Genomic DNA, 23,692 nt, shown 5'->3' with positions numbered 1-23,692 from the left:
TGGTCCAACCACAATGAGGCCATGGTCATTGAATTCTAAACTACAACCTAATAAACAAAGTGGTTTTAAGTAGGGTACTAGCTAATCAGATTTACCAATCGGAGTTTGAAAAATATAGCAATAATTGGTTTTGGGGGTTACAACAGAGTATTTTAAGTTGGTTTAAATAAAAGAAGGAATATATTAGAAAATAATACAGATTACATAAAAATTGAGGAGGGTCTTATAATGGATATAAAAGTTAAAGGTAAAGACCAGTTATGGTCATGCGATTGCATTGTGAAAGAAACGTTGTGGAATCGATCAGAAAAGGTTGATCATCTAGCATCTAGCGTCTGCAAGGTTCTGGAATCATCAAAATGATAAAAAAATTTGGCCCATTCTTCGTAAAGTTACAAGCACTATACACAGAAAGATGTATATGGGACTACCCTATATCTCTCACAGACCATGAGAGAAACAAATGTACCAAATATATGAATTAGTAGGCGGTTTTCCGGCAAATTTTTTATCATCATGTATTAGTCAAAACATATTCTTTCACATGATTGGTAATGAGAGCTTCCATTTCATTTTTTTAAATTGGGGCGTTTCCAATACTGGTCTTTACCTTTAAGAATAATTTAAATAACTCTCAACCAATCACAAATGGACATCTCTGTGATTTACCTTGTGTGCATCGATCCTTTCATTTGTTTTCATCTAAAAATTCCATGAAACTCTTTTTAAAACTCTTCATAAAAAACACTTTTTAGTTATTGATTAGGGAACAGCGAAAGCGTGTGCCAAAATATGCATCCGATAAATAATTCCACATGTCTGACACAGGCGTGATTACATATTTCCTTTATGATAAAATAGTATATATATGAGATTTCCTTAGGTGATAGATCGTGTGACATTTAAGAAGGAGGCTAAAGATAGAGAGGGATGGAGAAATAATTGATGGCTCTAGTCTAGTCACTTTTATAGTGTAAAGACCTGCGCTTGGCAGACCACCTGAGAAAGACACACAACAAAGTTGAGATGATCGAGGGGCTTACAAGGAAAAGCACAAGGTTTCCATATTGTTTTCTGATTGTTTCCAATGGTAAAACTTCATCAATTTCTACAAACTTTCACTAATCTGTTTCTCTCATTATGTAGGTTTTTCTTTAGACCAACTCAATATCACAGAGGACTTCTCTTTCAAGACTAAAGTGCAAAGTACTTTAAATACATCTTAATGACATTTTATGATTGTAACTCCTCGTTTCTTATCTTCAGCCTGTCATTGAACTAAGGAGTGTGCAAACAGCACGACTTATTTATTCATTTAATCGTTCTATTGTTGAGATTTATCAGTCCTTCTGAAGTTATAAAGCAATGAGTCAGTCTCAATTAGATCGATCAACGCCAATTGTATATTATCTGAAGGACAGCATTTTCCCATGCACATGATACATTTGTTAGTAGGGTACTATTCAAATGCAACTGTATGACTTTGTAATTTGGCACAAATCGGATGTAGACCTGAGAGCCACTCTTAAAGATAAGGTTAAGTAATGGTCATTTGATTGCAATGTGAAAGACATTGTCTGAACCCATTTGGGAAGGGTGGGAAGGGGTGATTATGATTCAGAACTGAATAAAAAGGCTTAAAGGTAAAGACCAGTTATGGTCATGCGATTGCATTGTGAAAGAAACGTTGTGGAATCGATCAGAAAAGGTTGATCATCTAGCATCTGCAAGGTTCTGGAATCATCAAAATGATAAGAAATTTGGCCCATTCTTCGTAAAGTTACAAGCACTATACAAAGAAAGGTGTATATGGGACTACCCTATATCTCTCACAGTCCATGAGAGAAGCAATTTTACCAAATATATGAATAAGTAGGCGGTTTCCTGGCAAATTTGTTATCATCATGTATTAGTCAAAACATATTCTTTCACATGATTGGTAATAAGAGCTTCCATTTCATTTTTTGAAATTGGGGCGTTTCCAATACTGGTCTTTACCTTTAAGCCTGCATTCAGAAGTTTCCATAGGTAATTAAATAGGTAATTAAATATAATGTGGCCCACAAGAATTCATACCTTATGTACTGTGAGGTTTTGGAATGATCAAAACCAACCTACATGTAATGTTCTCAATCTAGCTGAAGATTGCATGCACACAGTAACGGGCAATGGGACGACACATACCCGGAATGATAGGTTGGTCCAAACTTTTCAGCAATTTCTTGTCATTTTTTAATTATATTGAAATAGTATAAAAGCACTTGAAGAGTAATCCTTTCCAGAGGACATTCTTAAGAATTGACAATAAAAAGGATGAAAAAACTCACAAATTCCTTTTATCTTTACCAGAATTCAATCTTACCTTTACCTTATCCTTCCCAAAGTGTCAACTTACAGGATAAAAACTATCAGTTATCAGTTCTTCAATAGTCCGAGCACTAAATTTTGCTATGCCAGGTAAGCCCAATATTATCTATTTCTATTCAGCAAAAAGCAATTAACCAAAACACAAATCATCTCTCATTTATTGCCATATTGGGTTCAAAAACTATATCGTTCAAATTCCAAACTTTGTATTTGTATTATCTATTAGGTCAAATGGAACAATGGGGTAGGCTACATATGGATATCCTATGTAAGCCCGTTAGGAATTCTCATCATTTGCTAGAGGGATGAATAAAATTGAAACAACAATTCAATTTATATTGGTTCCAAACTTTTATTTGGATTGTCTAAAGGTTAAATACCGGTAGTCAATTGTCTGTGAGAGCGGAACGATGGGCGTATAGGCTACATACACACATACTGTACACACACACTGTTATTCCACGTAAGCATGTTAGAAATTCTCATCATTTAGCTATCTCGAGGAATCAGCATTGACCTTCGGCATGTTGAATTCAAATCATATCAATTCACATTTTACATTGTAAACATCGTGCAATTAGTCCCTGGGCTACTATACTTTGTATGCTTAATAAACCACACTGAATTGAATTTAAAATTGAATTTAAAATTGAATTGAATTGAACATACTAGCGAAGTTCACTAACTTCTAATAAACAACTGCAATATACATACAATATACAATAAAAGAAGTGCATGAGATTGTAAGTTCTTTAGCTCAGGCTTGGTAGTTGTATTGGAGGTATCAAATTAAGACGTTGTTCATGTTCTTTCCCTCTTGTTTTATGTTTATCCCCCGCCCCCGACCTGCACCGACAGCTATGAACAATCCCTATATTCTGACCTAATTATTTCCTACCAAATTTTCTAAACAGACACTTTCTAAACAACACTTTCCAACCAAACTTTCTACCCAACGACTTTATAAACAAAGCTACCAAACCAAGCTTTCTATGTAGCTACTTTGATATATAGGCAAACTATCATTTGCATTCTCATTTTTAAAAAGAGCACTGGAAATTCCATTGAAAGGGCACCCTGAAATTAGAACTGTATTAAAGGAAGTCTATGATTATCACTGGTGGGCAGAGCAGAGATAGTGGACTTCCTGCTACAAAGGTCTGTGTTGACAATGGAGAGAGAGTATTACTATGTATTCAGACTACCTGAATTTATTGTATATAGCAATACAAGAATCGTACAGCTCAGGGAAAAAAATATATTTAAAAATTGGGGGGGCTACTTTTAAAGCTTGCTTGCATGAAAAAAACACTCTTTACAAGTTGTTTTCATTGAACTCTACATGTACCGGTATGCAAATTTATTGGGGCTCTTTTATGACTTTCAGGGAAACTTTTTTTTCATTTCATTTCATTTATTTATTTTCCATTAAAAATTCAGAATAAATTTCGGGGACTACTTCGCCCAGAGCCCCTGTGTATTTTTTCCCTCTGGTACAGCTACAATGTATATACATGTATGATACAGCCACCTCTTATCTATTTTGGATATTGTTTAATGAAATGTGGTGTAACAAAATGTCATAGAGCAAAACACATGAACATTGCATCAAACCAAAATCGTGTTCAACTAGGCAGGACTTATCATATCAATTGATCTCTTCAATATATTAGTTTCTTAATACGACATTTCTTTAAACAAGAATTTGTCTAGTCTGTACGCACCTATTGCTAAATGTCGATTCTTTAGATGACGTTTCTTTAGGAGTTTTGTATAAATTTTCTTAAGTCTGAACAGCCCATTAATACACGTCACGATCAGAAATACATATGCTGAGAATAGTTGCCTGAGATTATTCACAAAACCACATATCTGTCGGTATGTATTGGGTTTAAGTGCACTCCGCCACTCCCACACACAGAAACTTATTTTCTTTGTTATCTTTAGAACAGTTTATGGTAATAATAAATGAGCCAGGATATACTCTCATTGCCTGCCCATCCAGGGCTTATAATCTCATTTAAAATAAATAATGTCTTGTTTTCTATATCAAATTTGCTCACTGCCAATTAAATATCCAGTAGTTTATGTAACTTTGTTATCAATGGTAACCAGTTTTATGAATCGGGTCCCAGGTATTCTAGCTGATTAAAAGTGATTTATTAACAAAAAGACTCTGAATCAAAAGTTCATTTGTCGAAACGTGCAGGATTCAAATACTTAATTGTTATTATTTCTTTAAAAAGTGATACACATCCCGAAGTACGATATGGTGGTGGGATCTTTGTTTACTCCGTGGAGGTCTAGCAGTCGAGTGGTTTAATCCCTTGACTGGAAATGCGAAGGTTGTGGGTTCAAATCCCAGCACGGCAATAACATATCTATGTCCTTCAGCAAGGCATTTTGTCTACATTGCTCCTCTCCACCTAGGGGTTAAATGGTTACCTAGTAGGATGCGACCAATTAAAGGCACACTGCCATACTTGTAGCTACTTGCTCCCTCTATATAGAAAACTTCCCCAATCGGTGCCTGTTGGTCCCCCATGATCCTCTTTTTCTTATGTTAAATGAGAGCTGAGTTAATGAGATAGCCACCTGTCACAGTGACCTCGATGGCTCTCTATGTGGTCTAATCCCTTCTGGCCCAGTAGTAGTGACGGTCCTTAAGGGCAACTTTGTGCCAGACCAATTTTGGGCAATATTACAACCAACTTTGGTAATGTTTTGCCCAAACATGACTATCTACAAACTGAGCAATAACCATCCAATTTGAGCATATATATGATTTCCCCAAAAGTTGGTTAGATACATAAGTACCCTTATATTTTGTTGACAATATTTTAGTCTAGGTATGTGCATGTCCATGTAAAATATGCACATGTACAGTACAAGACTTACAAGTTGATTGCGTGGACTTTGTTACATATCATGGCTACCTGTTAATTGAGAGTAATCCCCATAATCCTGCCTCATGCCACTGCAGAAGCTAGATTAACTGCCAATTAAAGAGTTCATGAACCTCCAAGGCAGGATAGCCTTAATATAACATCCCCCTCCTGCCCCCGTCCAAAGATATTTGCTTAATGCCGCAGGGACTTCAGCCATAACTCAGCAGAAATAAGCAACCAGCAGAAAAAGAAAGGCTTAAATATGAGCAACCTAATAAAATCAAACTATATGATGTGATGTATTAATAGAATGAACAAAATTGCTTCGACTGAAAGCGATTCTGAATTTCTAAAGCACTTTGGAAACATATGGAGATGGAGATCTTGTTTCATTCACTGTGAATAAAATGCAATAAAACTTCAATTTCTTTATTACAATTATCATGAATTACGAGGAGAAGAGGATAAAAAGTTTGGCTGAAGTGAATAATACATAACATTTCAAAGATGTAATATTTAAAGTAGTAACATGAACTGTATACTTAAAATGAAACATTGTCCAGTTGTACATATCATGTACTGGTATGCAAGATGAACAACAACATTAATGTTCTATTTTTTTTTTTACATTACAGAGGAGTCTAGACATTTTTTCCTCAATACTGAACCCCTTCCTTGATAATCATTTCATACTCTGTGGTTTGGCCCAACAATCATTTATTCAGGGAAGAAAGGGCAAAGAGTTCTGAACACACTGCCTCCATATTTGTTCATGACTATATTGTATTTGATGCCAGAAATTTATAAAAAGGAAAATAAGCTTTAAATTCCTCAAATTGGCAACACATTGAAAGATTCCAAATCAATGTTTTTTTTAATCTAAATTGGTCATTTTTTTTCATTCTTTCAACAACATTCTTGTTTTCAGAGACACACTTTTTATTTTGACAATGTATAAAATAAAAGAAAAATATTATTGTTGCCAATTATTAGAAGAGCAATATGTGATGAATTTAGCCCTCAATATAAAGCTTGTCCTTAGAGGATCTTGGGAAAGAAAACTTAAGTGTTTAATACCACCATGCCAAGTTCTCTCAGATATTTTACTGAAGTATATTCCTCCTATAGCATTCTTCTACATCCACACACACTGTCCTAGCTATAAATTTTATGTTTTTTTTCATACAAAATTGAGTGGTTTAAGCACTTGACGTGAAATTCAAAGGTTGTTGTTGGATCCCTGCCATGGCACTAATGTCCTCTGGCAAGGCATTAATCTACATTTGCCACACTCGACCCAGGTGAGGTAAATGGGTACCTGGCAGGAATTAATTCATTGAAATGCTAGAGCGCTAAGATTGCAGCTAGGCTAAAGCCGGGGTATTTACAATTTGTGCGCCTCGGAATAGAATTGTCTAGATAGACGGCGCTGTATAAATGCCTACATGTATTTGTATTATTATTATTATTATTAGATATCACCACATAACATTTCTTACCTCTCTCAGCCCATTAGATCTGAAGTTATGTAGTTGTTTGGTGAGAAGTTGAAGCTCTTCTGCCGTCCTCTGTTCTTTCTCTATGTACTTTTCACTGTGATTCTTCTGGGTTTTCTTCTGAAGTTTCTTCACCTCGGAGCGACACTTATCCACAGCCTACAAAACAAACAAACAAATGGGTAACAAATTCAAAGTACATTATTACACAAAAGATATCAAATGAGGAACCTACATGTAGTATAAGTAAGCCGTTTCCATCAGCTCGAGATTGCTAAATAACCTGCTATTTTAACTATCCTGATCGCAAACTATCCAGCTAATTTGCATCTTCATCAGCCCGCAGTTGCAGTTAGCAGGATAATTGGTCGGGATAATCATCCCAAGATATCTTGAGCTTGTTCACAAAATGTCCCGCTATTTGTCCGTTGCGTCTTCACCAGCAAGAAGACTAGCACTATGCGCGAACGCTGATCAAAATATCTTGACCCAAGTTTCGAGTCTTGAGTCTCGAGCTGACGAAGACGCGATTTGTAACTTTTGGCTTATTTCCCAAATTAGAAATAATAGGCTATTTGGCAATCTCGAGCTGATGAAGACAGGACTACAAGTATGTATGCGTTTGACAATTAAATTTCTTCACCTCTGAGCGACATTTTTCGACAGCCTACAAAACAAACAAAGGGGTCTCGAATTCAAAGTACATTCATTACAGGAAAGATAACAAATCTAGCAAGTGTGTAACTATGCATTTAAGAGCTAATTACTTTCTTCACCTCTGAGCGACATTTCTCCACAGCCTACAGAACAAACAAAGGGGTCATTAATCCAAAGTACATTAGGTATCACATGAGGAATCTTGTACTAGTATGTTATTTGACAGCTCAATTTATGGATATGTAAATAAAAGAATAACAAAACAAAAACCAAAACAAAAAAAGTATTAGTCCAGTCCACGTACATGAACACATAATATGGAAAAGAAATGCTTGAATATATACAAAGTAAAAGCGAGCTAAGCAAACTCTAATAGTAATTTTAAAAAGGAAAAAAATTAAATATAAATTGCAATATGTCAAAATTCATGTGAAAAACACTTACAAAAACGAGTGAAGTTTGAAGTTTATGAATAGAGTACTTTAACATGGGCATACAAATAATTTGTTTTGTTTTGCTCCTTTACAAAATCAAATCTATTTCTCAGCTAATTGAATCTTACTCACCTCTGATTTTGCTTTGTTTTCTGATAGGTATGATTTCTGAACCTGAAGCACAGTCTTCCATTCCTGCTCTAGTTTACCTTCTAATGGATGCAAAAGCTCTTTCCTCAATGCATGCACCTGAATAATGAACAGAAGAAAAATAATTCATTGAAATTGAAAATATAGATGTAACCTACTATGTTTTCATTCCTCGAATACTTCTTTGATTTCATTTTCTTGTCATTTTCTTGCTCACTTTTTCCTTCTTGTAGGATCAAATTCACATTAATGTTATAACAAATACATTACTTAAAACTTGGACATCAAACTCTGTATAATGATTCATGTTTAGCTTTTTTTTAATTTTTGTTTTATGGTGTAAAATTTTCTTCTATAACTTTCAAAGTGATCAACAATATACCTCTATTACCAGAAACCTACACAAACATGTACATACATGTAAACTGTTTACACTTCAAATATATTGCTTACTTTAACATGAATATTTCAACACAAAAGTCCACATGGTTAGCTCAGAAAACCTTATGGAGAAAATACATGCAGGAAGCCAAATCAAGCCACCATGCGTTTAAATGAATGTAGCCACTTGCATGCTGTACATTCTTTAACCCATTTCCTTCTGGAACTGGGTTGAACCTGTATGAAGCCTATGGCAACGTGAGAATCCGGTTGTCAACAGGTTAGGAAGTCAGTCCAGGACAAAACAATAAGACACAGAAAACCATATCATTCGCAACTTAATCTTAATAAGATAAAAGCAAAGCAGTAACATGTACATTGTATTGTAATCTGACACCTTTTATGATTCAACAGTGATAAAGTACAACTTTGAGATCTACATATTAAAGTACATGTATACACAAAGGTTCTCTGCAACATGATTCTTCTACGGTTGATAAGAAGATGTAAACATCGACCCTGCCCATATACTTTGTACTTACCGTGATTTCTCTCTCGGTTTCTATCTGCCTGTAAGTCTCAGCAATTTGAAGTAGTGACTGACCTGCATAGGAATTGGATTGAAAGAAAGAAAAGAAATGTAAACAATTTCAAAAGCTACTATAGTATCACATCAAAACTTTCTCTTTCTTTTCTTTTCTTTTGCTTCTCTTTTTCTTCTTTTCTCCCTTTTATCCTTTATCAATCTATCCTTCCACTTCATAGCATTATGATGCAAAGGCCCTTTTTTCCTTCTCCCTTGTTCATATCTGGAGACATATACAAAATACAACATCATTGTTTTCCCCATATCATAATTTGTTGTATTGTTCTATTATGTGAGTAGATTCAAGACATTAAATTTACAATGTATGTAATGTCAAATGAAATGGAAAAAGAAGTTCTTTGGGTTAAATAGTCATAATAGTTAATGTTTCTCTTTTTTCAGCCATCCATGTGACTTACTTGAAACTTAAACTACTGCTTTCTTGATATTTGTCTTTGCCAAATAACTTAACAATAATACCAGGTTTCATACATGTAGAGTGCACATTAATTTCTACAATGTACCGGTTCTGTAAATGTACATGTACACTCTGAGTCTGTCACACTCAAGAACCCCTTTGAAATATCCTGTGTCTGGATTGTTTAATGAGTCAGCTAGGACCCCCTTGTTCTCTCTCAGCACATATTTGAAGAAGAGAACTAGCCGGGTTCCCCTCGTTACGGGAGCCTGAGGAAAAGGTAGTTTCCTGTTTTCTGAACAGCTCGTTGTGAATCGTTCATGTTTCTTCCTTTGTTACTTATACAGACTGCCAAGCACAAGGCAGCATGCATACACTCAGTCTTTAGCTGATCGAGCTGCACGTCCCACTTATTAATAAAAAAGGATACATGTACATATGTATGATACAAGATACTCATGAGTCCATGTGTATTTACATGTACAGTACATGTATGCACAATGAAGCTTTGATGAACTACTTTCAATACATTGATTTCATTATTATAATAACATAATCAGAAAGATCATTTTTTAAATACGTGATTACTCTCTATAACAGATTGGGGTTTTTTTTAGTAGAAAACAGCATATATATCTAGATATTGGACATTATCATATAAAGTCTTCATTGAATAGCATTTAAATCCGCATCAATGATGAAAATTAAATTCCTATTAAAAAAAAGTTTTGTTTTACAGTGTACGTCTTTAAAAAGCCCTAAAATACTGCCCTATTGAATAAGGACACTCCTAATTTGTTCAGCTTTTCAGAATAAGTATCCAGAAGCTTGAAATAATTTGTACTTTTTATTTACAATATATGACGTATTCAATTGGTAATTATTTATCCAAATCTCCATAAAGATATTAAATACTAAAGTCAAACATCCTAACCTATCCCTTTAAAACTGTCGGCAGACTCCTACATTGTTAGTTCAAACCAATCGACACATCTAATAAAAGTGACAACTGACAAGAGACGAGCCTTCTCCCTCCTGTCAAAGACAGAAATGACTGTACTATCTGATACATGGTGGCATAACATGTGTCCAACCATGTCGGGGGGGGGGGGCACAACAGTACGTGTTGAACGCGGAGGGGGCAATAATGGCTCATTCCCCCTATAGCTACATTTACTGTACACTTGTTGCTCAAAGGTAAAGAACACTTTCTGTTCCCTCTGAAGTGAACAACATATTGCATTACAATTGATTACCTGTCAAAACCTAAGGGAGGGGCATCCTATTCCCTCCCCCCCCCCCCCCCACCCTAATCACCGCTTTCCCCACAAGTTGTTGCCCATGGGTAAGAATACAATGAGGAGTTAACTTTCCAACTTCATTGTGTTGACTTGACCTGTGACTTTCACTTTCTGTCAGGTAATGAAAACACAGGTATGGCAGTTAACAAAAGCATAACCAAAGAACTGCCACAGGTACTCTACATGTACGTGTCATTAGAAATGTTTACTGTAGTACTTACAGTTCTCACCTGTGAGTGCCAATTGTGTATGTATGATTAGAGCTCCACACCAAGATTTTTAGAAGTGGGTCGTCCTGATTTTTACAACTTTCTAGAGTCTTTATGTATGAGCTCTAATATACAGTATGTAAACATTTTGGAATTTGGGTGAACCGGACCTAGCTTTTGGGCACCCATGAGTCCAGGGGGCCTGTAATAGTGTCATGCCCAAGTACAATCATCAGACATGTGTGTATTCATCAACTTTTGAAAATTTGATTCATCAAATCAAATTGAAACCATCTTTGCAATGTACACATTGACTATCTCCTCTATGCTATTCATCTTATTCTAAGTGAAAGGACAATCTAATATATTTAGGGTCTAGTGTATGAAAGCACAAACATAAAAGAAACAGAATGGCAAAAGTTTGAAATAAATCTAGTTAATAATCAGAGTTATGAATAATTTAAATATTAGAGGCAAATCTCAATTTGGTAATTTGGTTAGTAACTTATTTCTCATCGGTTGTCAGATTTTTGTTCAACCTTTCACCCGTCTATTTCTCTGACTTTTCTGCTTTCTTTGAATACATGTAGTTTGCAATCAAGGTTGGATTCTCTTTTAAAGCAGGATTTACTGCCGAAACAAGACGGATCAATATGTTGCTGAAATTTATGTACATACCTGTAGCTATTATCAACATTTTTACTACATGTATGCAGGATCACTTGTGAATTATGATCCAAAAGTTTCATAATTTCAATGGAAGATAGAAGTTTAGAAGCTGTGTATATACCGTATACAGTATATTGTAAAGAGTGTGAAACTCAAATCCATGCTATATGCCTGACAAAATAATTTGAACACTCTCTTTCTGATAGCATATCTATATCTAATATCTAATTAGCCTAATTACATGCAGTTCCCTTGATGCAGATTAGAAATGAAACTACAATGAACCCAATAACAGAAAGAAGAATGCACCAATTTATCTGCTTTTTTAATGAGCTCCAGGTTACACGCTTACATACAATCTCTAGTACACATAAAGCCACAACCATGTAAATGTATATAGAAACGCAGAGAGCAATTCCGACGTATGTTTAAACAATCATTTCTGAAGAAAGAAATGTGGAATGAGTTCACGCCCAGTGCATGCATGGTATGATATTCATATTGCACTTGTACGAGCCTCATCAGATAACAAACTCAAGTCAGTCTGTCTACGTATACATGTTAATTGTCCAAGGACACATGTTTGTAGTTCACATTTATGATGGTACATGTACTTTGAATACAATGAGTTTTAAAACCTCATCAAACATTTATTGTACAAAATATAAGGGCAATTCCATTGAGGTAACACGCACATGTACTTATCATGACGAGGATACTTCCAAAAAAATGTGTTTTATTATGCCCAAGAGGCACGATTCAATACCATATAAAATTAACTGTAAGTGGCCATAATCTGAGTTTTTATTGCAGACTAATTAGCAGAAATTGATGCCCCTTCAAGCGTGTGTATAATTATAAATGCTTGTAATCATCCAACCTAATCTAATGATCTAATCCCACCTTACCGATTAGATTATAATGTGGAGAGTACCGAGTGTTGAATGATAATTTACACGCGCAAAAGTGAAGGCTACACTTAAAGATAAAGACCAGTTATGGTCATGCGATTGCATTGTGAAAGAAACGTTGTGGAATCGATCAAAAAAGGGTTGATCATCTAGCATATGAGCATTGGTGTGTACTGCAAGGTTCTGGAATCATCAAAATGTTAAGAAATCTAGCCCAGTCTTAGTAAAGTTACAAGCACTGTACACAGAAAGATGTATATGGGACTACGCGACACGTGCCCGACACATGCCCGACACATGCGTTATATCTATCAGGTCCAAATAGATATAATAATTTACCAAATATATCAATAAGTAGGTGGTTTCTAGGCAAAATTTGTATCATCACGTATTGGTCAAAACATATTCTTTCACATGATTGGTAATAGAGCTTCCGTTTCATGTTTTGAGAGGGGGGCATTTCCAAAACTGGTCTTTACCTTTAAAGGTACGATGAAAGTTGTATTGGATTAAAGGGCCATAGCAAAATAGGGATACATGTAGGTAGGTGGATTCTTAATTTCTCCTTGAAGATGGGATGGTTTTACTCACAGACTTTGCACACATGATTGGGAATCAGGATAGCGATTTATTTAAATAGTGTATGGGAAATTTTCAGGGTTAGGGATATGCCAACAATTCTTTTCTTATTTTTATCCTAGGGTTCAGTACCCGATCCAAGTAATTACCAGTCAAGTCGGGTTGCAACAGGTACTATATAAAAACATTTGTGGCTTACTTAATAAATGTACATGTACTCACCTAGTTGTCTTGAATCTTTAGTCTCACTTGCTAGTTCACCAACAGCTACTATGGCATTGAAATAATCCTTAGCTGCCTGTGATACACCTGAAAGGATGAAATATATGGGAAATCAATGAAATTTGACAAAACCATATCAATAACAAAAATAGTTTTATCTTGTTATGTACAGGTATTATATTTTTTTTCTGTTGGAATTTATTAATAATTTGCTTGGTCGATTGACTTAGTGAGTACAGCAGAACGTTTGACAAAAATTTGATTTAAAATATCAGTTAACTGGAGTATTTAGAGGGAGTATTTATCACCAGTAGTGTTTGATGACCTCTTACAAGTATTTTTGTGGTAAAGAAAACTGAAGTACCACTATCATCTGAACTTCTGAAGCAATCACTTACACTATACATGTACACTGTAAGTACTGACTAACAGTTAATTGCTATTTTTTTTTTTTTTTTTCACTTTCCGGTATTCTTTTTGGTTGATTCTTCTTTTTAGGGGAGGGGGGAGTAATGTACAAAGAAATTATTGTTTCCTTTATTGTATAATAAATATTTATTTATATACATATACTGTAGGATGACTGAAAACTTGTCTCACAAAATTGTATTCATGATTCATGTAAACTTAGCAGCATCATACTGTGGAGGTACTAATATGGTGGCCACCTCTCTATAATGGACACCTGTGTATAGCGGCCATGTATTTTGTCTCCCTCAAGAAACCTGTCTAGAGAGGCCACCTGCCTACAGTTACCACTTTTCTTTCTTGGGTGTCCTCTATAGAGACAGGTTTGACTGTAGGCCCGTTTTCATCAGCCCAATTTTGCCAAATAACCTGATATTTTAACTATTCCCGATCGTAAATTAACCAGTTAATTTGTGTTTTCATAAGTCAGCAGTTGCAATTAGCGGGATATTTGGTCAGGAATACATCCCAAGAAATGTTGGTTTCGTTTCCAAAATATCCCACTATTTGGGAAATAGCAGGCTTATTTGACCCGTCGAGCTACAATGTAATGTACATACAGTATGCAGTTTGTGATGAGCGTATCGGTCTAGTGAGGACGCACTTTCGAGCTTCCTGGATAATATCCTGATTCTGAAATTACTGAGTTATTTGGCAAACTCGACCTGATGAAGCCAGGCCTTATAAAAACTTTTTGTTTTCCTTCTTCTACAATGAATATGGATTACTACAATCATGTTATTTTAAATACCCGTATCAAGTGCGTGAAAAACTCCCAACTTGATGCTAGCGAGCACTTTAATACACAATTGCTGAGATTAAAAGTAGCTTGGTGTGGTATCTGCCTGGTACAGTTTATTTTGATACATTTTGAGTCATTGTATTACATAAAAAATAGACTTAATTTAGCTATAAATAGTTTCAAGTACTGATACTTCAGTATGTTTACTCAATAAATCATATTCTTCAGTACCTTTTTTTTATCAATCCAGGCACTTGGTTTGTATTTGTTTTTTTCTCATCTGTCGATTTTATTTAGGTGAGGTTCACACGGCAGCCCATTAACTTTAAATTTATTTCATGGTTTTACACTTCAAAGTTATCTTGAATACTGTGACTGTGAATACGCACAAATGGTTATTCAATTTTAATTTACGTTATTTACCTCATAGTTACAAACCATGACAGATATAAAGGTTATCGTAATATAAACTACATGTATGTTCAGCAGAAAGTGGGGAGTCTTCACTCAAAGTTACACAATGACCGTGTCATGGAAACCCAATTAACTTTGAGTTTACTCCAGGTTGTGGTTAAAATGGATGCTTTTCCTGGGTTGAACTTGTAGTAGTTAACTTCAAATAACCTGTTGTTGCGGTCATGTGTGAAACGTTGTCATTGTTAGTGGATCTTTGTTTATACTTTAACTTTAAAACTATGTACAACAGTGCCATGTGAACATATCTTTCAATGTACACCTCTTTCCAAGAGTCTACACTACTGTGTAGTACTTATATACACACAGTGCACAGGAAATAAAGAGGATACAGGGAAGAAGGAAAACATAGCTGCTTTTCCAATTTCCACTTCCTTCCAAGTTTCCTGTTGTCCAATCTTTTCACTACGATTACAGCACTGTGGTTTTTAACAGAGATTCACTGTGGGTTGGTGGTGGGCAGGATCTTCAAAGTAATTTGGAACTCGTAGTTACAGGATGGACAAATGCATCATAACACACAGACATGCAGTAGAAAGAACAACATACATGTTCATACATGTACAAGAACATACAGTATGTAGGGGAAACTAGAGTAAATTTGACGTCTTTGCCTTTGAAAGCTGATAATTCTTTTTTGCATCGCTCAACTTTATAACAAATCTTAGGTACACCTGTACATGTACCTTGAGATATTGCGATAAAGCTCAACTAAAAACTGTAATTTCAGAATTGAGCTCTATGACCTTTGACCTGTTTACCCTCAAATTTGATCAGATCATTTCCTATAGTGATACTTGTATATTATCCACAAGGCCTGAGTTTGAAGTTCATACCTCAAGTGGTTTTTGAGATATTGAGGTAACAAGAAAGTGGGATGGACGACCCCAAAACATGCCTCCAGCACCACCTTTGGTAGATGGAGGCATTATTGGAAGTGAAACAAACAGCTACATTTCTTTAGTATTTTGGACCTGTACTATCCATCCTACCAATGGAATGTACCAGACATGTTTCACAAATCTTAGTAACGACAATTATTTTTGTGAACTTTTTGGGCGCATTTAGAGCCTGGGCATCACCGTGCCAAAGGTTGATACTTCCTCAATGGCTCATAGCATATAGTGGACAGTTAACATGTAATGTGGGAGGAGTAGGGGAATAAGAAGGATACTTTGGATGGACAATATGCAGAAATTGTTAAAAGAGAGAGGAGTGAAAGAACTGGGAGTGGTGCTAATACTATAGAGAAGGGCTAGGAGCAGAGGGTTGTGGAACAGCATGATCGCCAAAGTCAATCAATATGGAACTTTAAAGAAAGAGAGAGAGAGAGAGAGAGAGAGAAGGCGCGTCTTCATCATCTCGAGATTGCCAAATATCTCGAGATTGCCAAATAGCCTGTTATTTGGGAAATAATCCCGAAGTAACAAATTGCGTCTTCACTATCTCGAGATTCGACCTCCAAACATGAAACTCGACCTTGAGAAATTAGCTCGAGATATTTTGCTCAGCGTTAGTGCGTATTGCGCATCTTCAGTCTAGTGAAGACGCACAGGACAAATAGCTGGATATTTTGCCAAAATAGTGGGATATTTTGCAAACTTGGGATGACAATCCCGACCAAATATCCTTCTAATTGCTACTTCTGTCTGATGAAGACGCAAATTAGCTGGATAGTTTCCGATCGGGATAGTTCAAATAGATGGATATTTGGCAATCTCGAGACACATGTAGTGAAGACAGGCCTAGAGAGACTTGTAGGTGACCCTGACAGGCAACCCTGATCATAATACCACATTGATATCTGATCCACACCTTGACCTTGTGTAGATTTGATGGTAATACAAGGCTTCATATACTGCCAGAGTGTTTTCATTGTTCACTTTTAGGGTGCGTTCAATCGAATTTTCGAAGCTAGAATCACAAACATGAATCACAATTCAAAACGCCGTTACAAAAAGCAAGGTCACTGCGGTTTGCGTTCAAGCGATTTTTCATCAACGCTGATTCTAGCTCATTGCGAGCCAAACCACTGCGCATCACACTGCGCAGTATGGCCCAGGAACTTCGGCGCGCGCTTTCTGGAATTGTTTACGGCCGACTGTCGACTGCTGTTTTGAGCATAGATCGCAATAATAAGACAAAGAATGAGAAGGTGATAGAAGGAAGAAACAAAGAATAACATAAGGAAAGACAGAAAGATAAAGTCGATAGAATAATTAAAACAAAGAATAACATAAGAGAAGGTGAAAGAAGGAAGAATCGAAGAATAACATAAGGAAAGACAGAAAGACAGAAAGAGAGAGTGATAGAATATGCTTAAAACAAAGAATTACATAAAAGGTGATAGAAGGAAAAAACAAAGCATAACATAAGAATAGAAGGAAGAAACAAAGAATAACAAAAGAGAAGGTAATAGAAGGAAAAAACAAAGAATAACATAAAAATAGAAGGAAGAAACAAAGAATAACATAAGGAAAGACAGAAAGAGAATGTGAAAAAGGAAGGAACAAAGAATGACATAAGGAAGAACAGAAAGAGAAAGTGATAGAATGATTAAAACAAAGAATAACATAAGAGAAGGTGAAAGAAGGAAGAATCAAAGAATAACATAAGGAAAGATAGAAAGAGAAAGTAACAGAATGATTAAAACAAAAAATAACATAAGAGAAAGTGATAGAATTATAAAAACAAAGAATAACATAAGAGAAGATGATAAAAGGAAGAAACAAAGAATAACATAAGGAAAGACAGAAAGAGAAATTGATAGAATGCTTAAAACAAAGAATTACATAAGAAAAGGTGATAGAAGGAAAAAACAAAGAATAACATAAGTATAGAAGGAAGAAACAAAGAATAACATAAGGAAAGACAGAAAGAACAAATGATAGAATGATAAAAACAAAGAATAACATAAGAAAAGGTGATAGAAGGAAAAAAAAACAAAGAATAACATAAGAATAGAAGGAAGAAACAAAGAATAACATAAGGAAAGACAGAAAGAGAAAATGATAGAATGATAAAAAACAAAGAATTACATAAGAAAAGGTGATAGAAGGAAAAAACAAAGAATAACATAAGTATAGAAGGAAGAAACAAAGAATAACATAAGGAAAGACAGAAAGAGCAAATGATAGAATGATAAAAACAAAGAATTACATAAGAAAAGGTGATAGAAGGAAAAAACAAAGAATAACATAAGTATAGAAGGAAGAAACAAAGAATAACATAAGGAAAGACAGAAAGAGCAAATGATAGAATGATAAAAACAAAGAATAACATAAGAAAAGGTGATAGAAGGAAAAAAAACAAAGAATAACATAAGAATAGAAGGAAGAAACAAAGAATAACATAAGGAAAGACAGAAAGAGAAAATGATAGAAGGAAAAACAATGAATAACATAATGGAACAGGCCACGATGGTATAGTGAACGCAAATTGCATGCAAAGCGGGCGCGCGGTTTTTCCCAAACCGGAAGAGGCTTCGTCATACAATCATGATTGAGAACTCCGTCCGTTCAATCGAATTTTAGCGACCGTGATTCTTTTGAATCATGATACAAAACGCATCTTTTTCAGCGTTTCATGTTTGTGTTTTCAAACACGTTTATTTTTACGACCGACGAAAAAATCGCTTGAACGCATTGCGTTTTAAACTAAACGTCTTTAGAAACCGTGATTCTAGGGTGAAAAAGTGTCGATTAAACGCACCCTTACTGTAATCATAACAAGATGAGTAAAAGTTGAATGACCAAACTCTCACACCTTGAATGCTCAAGAAATACAAAACATTACTGAAAAAGTAATGTTTACCCTGACTGTTTTAAGTGGTGAACTCCAGATTGGACTATGATCAGATTGCCTCTCTGTGCCCATCAACCTTTACATGTTTTTTATAAGATGTGTAACACAGTAATACAAAGATTTGTTACTTAAGGGTAAACCTCTCAAAAAATCCTAGCACGTACAGGTATATGGTATGTCTAGAAAACATTATATATAAGCTGATATCAAGACCATTATATTCTTAATTGTAAGGATGCACAAGTTTTAGAAGTACACTTACTTTGTAAGGCTTTCTCATAAGCTCGGCCGAGAGTAACTAGATTCCGTAATTCAGGATTGAACCCATCTATTGTATGCTGGAAATAGAAATAAACAGATTGGTATTGTTATACAGCCTTTCCATGATTAGAAAACGAACAAACTAAATCACAATCTATGTGAAAAAAATTCATAACATTCAATCGACTCCATATTTTATTCAAGAGAATTAACTTTTGTATTTAGTTTCCGTATCTCCCTCCCTCTCTCTTTCTCTCCCTCTCTCTCCCCCTCCCTCTCCCTCTCCCCCTCTCTCTCTCTCTCCTTCTCTCTCTCTCTTTTACATGTATATATTCACATATATATTTTTGTGTCTGTCTCTTTCTCTCTCTTTCTCCTCCTTTCTCTCTTCCTCTTTTATTCTCTCGCAAGGATTATTTTCTTGTGACCATCTGCTGAGAGCCAGAAAAGAGTTTAGTCATAATACTCTTAGTGACCCCTTCTCATTCTCAATCATCACAAGACACCGTGTTTAGTAGACGAGTCTCTTTCTATTCCAAGTAACACCAATGAAAGATTAAATTTCTGTTTAACATGGACAACACTTAAAATCATTAATCTAGAATTCTCCAATAGGGGTCTTTAAAAAAAATGACTATTCACTGTTGAGTGTTGTTGGTGACAGTTGGTCAAGTAATACTTCATTGCAGTTCTGAAATATCTTAATATTTCATTACAATTCTGATTTCTGAAATATTGTTACGCATGTATTGTCATTGCACTGCTTCTAGGAAATAAATGCATCAGTTAATAATGATAATAAATAAATAAATGTATTAATATTTATGTAACACATGCATTGATACATAAACAAAACACATGAAATAGAACAACAGCTGAATCGGGTTTGGATTTGGTGCTGCGGAGTCTCCTTTTGCTTCAAGTGCACGCATCGCAATAGAGACAAGCAGACACCTGCCACACCTACCCTGCCCAGTCGAGGTCAGGCGGGGAAGGGATTCATGATGTAGGTACCCCCGCTCTCGATCGAGTCTACGGCTCAAAACCCAAGCAAATCACAGATATTACGAAGAAATTAAGTAATTCTTACCCTGTAGACATTTTCTGTCATTCTATGAAGCTGTTCTCCCGTCGCCATGTTGATCAGGGGTATTACCAGTGCCAGAATTATCGATGATATTGTTACTATTCTCAGTATTGATATTGCGAGCACCGAACTACCGAACTAGATCTTGGCTTGATCACCTTTGTTTTCGTTATGTGCACGGTTTATGATGGGTGGGCAATCTTTTGGAACCTGTAGAGGTTTGCGCACGTCACTACGTAAAGGAAATGTTGACGCCCCCTAATGAATATGCATTATGCTTGTGCCGACATGACGTGTGTACTGTCCGTACACGCTGTGCATAGGCTATGACAGCACATCTGCACTACTGATTCAAGCAAGAGAATATATGTATTTCACTACACTTGTATTGTTTTGAATACATTAATTGCATCTATACTTGCATCAATTAAGTTAGTGCATTTCTATATTTGTATTGTACTGTTGTGACTTCATACTTGCATCAATATAAGTTGTTGCATCTAACCTGTTCCAAACTGCATTTTGCGTGTCCCAAATTTATATCTTTGTCATGGGTGCATTGTTTGCATCAATCAAGTTATTGCATTGTACATGTTCCAAGCTGCATTCTACGTGTTCCAAAATTTCTATCTTTGGGTAATTGTATTGTTTTGCCTACACACTCCCATCATTCAAATTATTACATTGTACATGTTCCAAGCTGCATTCTACGTGTTCCAAAATTTCTATCTTTAGGGGATAATATTGTTTTGCCTACACTGCACTCCCATCTTTCAAATTATTGCATTGTACATGTTCCAAGCTGCATTCTACGTGTTCCAAAATTTCTATCTTTTGGTAATTGTATTGTTTTGACTTCACACTCCCATTATTCAAATTATTGCATTGTACATGTTCCAAGCTGCATTCTACGTGTTCCAAAATTTCTATCTTTGGGTAATTGTATTGTTTTGCCTACACACTCCCATCATTCAAATTATTGCATTGTACATGTTCCAAGCTGCATTCTACGTGTTTCAAAATTTCTATCTTTGGGTAATTGTATTGTTTTGACTTCACACTCCCATTATTCAAATTATTGCATTGTACATGTTCCAAGCTGCATTCTACGTGTTCCAAAATTTCTATCTTTGGGTAATTGTATTGTTTTGCCTACACACTCCCATCATTCAAATTATTGCATATTGTACATGTTCCAAGCTGCATTCTACGTGTTTCAAAATTTCTATCTTTGGGTAATTGTATTGTTTTGCCTACACACTCCCATCATTCAAATTATTGCATTGTACATATTCCAAGCTGCATTCTACGTGTTCCAAAATTTCTATCTTTTGGTAATTGTATTGTTTTGACTACACACTCCCATTATTTAAGTTATTGCATTGTATAATGTTCCAAGCTGCATTCTACGTGTTCCAAAATTTCTATCTTTGGGTAATTGTATTGTTTTGCCTACACACTCCCATCATTCAAATTATTACATTGTACATGTTCCAAGCTGCATTCTACGTGTTCCAAAATTTCTATCATTAGGGGATAATATTGTTTTGCCTACACTGCACTCCCATCTTTCAAATTATTGCATTGTACATGTTCCAAGCTGCATTCTACGTGTTCCAAAATTTCTATCTTTTGGTAATTGTATTGTTTTGACTTCACACTCCCATTATTCAAATTATTGCATTGTACATGTTCCAAGCTGCATTCTACGTGTTCCAAAATTTCTATCTTTTGGTAATTGTATTGTTTTGACTTCACACTCCCATTATTCAAATTATTGCATTGTACATGTTCCAAACTGCATTCTACGTGTTCCAAATTTCCTATCTTTTGGTAATTGTGTTGTTTTGCCTACACACTCCCATCTTTCAAATTATTGCATTGTACATGTTCCAAGCTGCATTCTACGTGTTCCAAATTTTCTATCTTTTGGTAATTGTATTGTTTTGACTACACACTCCCATTATTTAAGTTATTGCATTGTATATGTTCCAAGCTGCATTCTACGTATTCCAAAATTTCTATCTTTAGGGGATAATATTGTTTTGCCTACACTGCACTCCCATCTTTCAAATTATTGCATTGTACATGTTCCAAGCTGCATTCTACGTGTTCCAAATTTTCTATCTTTTGGTAATTGTATTGTTTTGACTTCACACTCCCATTATTCAAATTATTGCATTGTACATGTTCCAAGCTGCATTCTACGTGTTCCAAAATTTCTATCTTTGGGTAATTGTATTGTTTTGTCTACACATCACTCAGGCGCGGATCCAGGATTTTCCAATAGGGGGGGGGGGGGGGGGGGGGGGGGCGGAAATTTAAAAATTGCGCAGACCGTTTTTGTCCAACTCAATATACCAATACTGACAAGGTCATAATGGAAGCACGATACCGGAACATCGGGGGGGGGGGGGGCTATAGCCCCTTGCACGAAAAAGTAATTTTCTGGTTTCACAATTCGGCTAGCGAGGCGAGCGAGCAAAGATTTGAGCATAAATTGTATTTTGTGAAAGTGTTATTTGTCACCAAAATAAATGAGAAAAGATAAAAAAAAATCATATTCGGGCAGCTCGCTGTTCCCCCCTCCCATTACTGGCGAAGCGCATAAGCTTTGACGTTTTATTAAATTATTAGAGATAGAAGATTATTCGTTGTTCCATTCTCGACTCTCAATCCTTGTCTAAATTAAATTTTCTCCGCCCGCGCGTAAACTTCTGACGCTTCATTAAATTATGAGAGAAAGAAGATGATTGGTTGTTCCATTCTCGATTCTTAATACTTGTTTGAATTCAGTTTTCTTTAAATTATTAGAGAAAGAAGACGATTCTTTGTTCCATTCTCGTCTCTTAATCCTTGTTTGAATTCAGCTTTCCCCCTTCAGCACGAGGCGTGGAAGCTTTGACGTTTCATTTATTATTAGAGAAAGAAGACGATTCGTTGTACCGTTCTCGACTTGTCAGAATTTCCAAAAATGTTGCTTTGTCTGCTCCTTTTTCGTCCTATGTCCTCTTACTGCCCCTACCGCCCCTATCTACGCGCCTGCTTTAAAGGGAAAATGAAACAATCATGATTGTGATAGCACATAATTAGGTTAGTAGAAATGAAAGAAACTAGATGGAATTTTGACTGCGCGCAGTCGAAAATGATGCCTCCGCCATAGAGCAATTTAAACAAGTTTGGAGTTTAAATCTCCAGTGGTTCTTGAGATATCATGATAACAATCTCAATGTATGGAATTTCATAAGTTGACCTCTGTGACCCTTGACCTTTGACCTACGTGCTCCAAAATCTAATCAGATTGTTTTCCTATAGTGATACACACTATCACTAAGTTTGAAGTTTAAATCTCCAGTGGTTCTTGAGATATCATGATAACAATCTCAATGTATGGAATTTCATAAGTTGACCTCTGTGACCCTTGACCTTTGACATACGTGCTCCAAAATCTAATCAGATTGTTTTCCTATAGTGATACACACTATCACTAAGTTTGAAGTTTAAATCTCCAGTGGTTCTTGAGATATCATGATAACAATCTCAATGTATGGAATTTCATAAGTTGACCTCTGTGACCCTTGACCTTTG

General features: G+C 35.6%; 1 protein-coding gene across 1 annotated transcript in view; it reads right to left on the bottom strand.

Moving 5' to 3' along the window:
• Nucleotides 1-20,287, bottom strand: part of LOC580767 (brain-specific angiogenesis inhibitor 1-associated protein 2) — a 44,099-nt gene extending 23,812 nt beyond the window's left edge. Inside the window, exons 1-6 of the mRNA XM_030999086.1 lie at nt 20,108-20,287; nt 19,019-19,094; nt 13,269-13,355; nt 8,916-8,977; nt 7,975-8,091; nt 6,755-6,910 (exon numbers count right to left, since the gene is read on the bottom strand). Of these exons, the coding sequence (XP_030854946.1) occupies nt 6,755-6,910; nt 7,975-8,091; nt 8,916-8,977; nt 13,269-13,355; nt 19,019-19,094; nt 20,108-20,155 (546 nt within the window). The 5' untranslated portion in view covers nt 20,156-20,287. The remainder of the gene's footprint in view (nt 1-6,754; nt 6,911-7,974; nt 8,092-8,915; nt 8,978-13,268; nt 13,356-19,018; nt 19,095-20,107) is intronic.
• Between the last annotated feature and the right edge of the window lie 3,405 nt (nt 20,288-23,692).

This window comes from Strongylocentrotus purpuratus, unplaced genomic scaffold (assembly GCF_000002235.5).
Source record: "Strongylocentrotus purpuratus isolate Spur 01 unplaced genomic scaffold, Spur_5.0 spur5_contig_861, whole genome shotgun sequence".
Lineage (NCBI taxonomy): Eukaryota > Metazoa > Echinodermata > Echinoidea > Camarodonta > Strongylocentrotidae > Strongylocentrotus > Strongylocentrotus purpuratus.
This window is presented reverse-complemented; position numbering and strand designations above follow the sequence as displayed.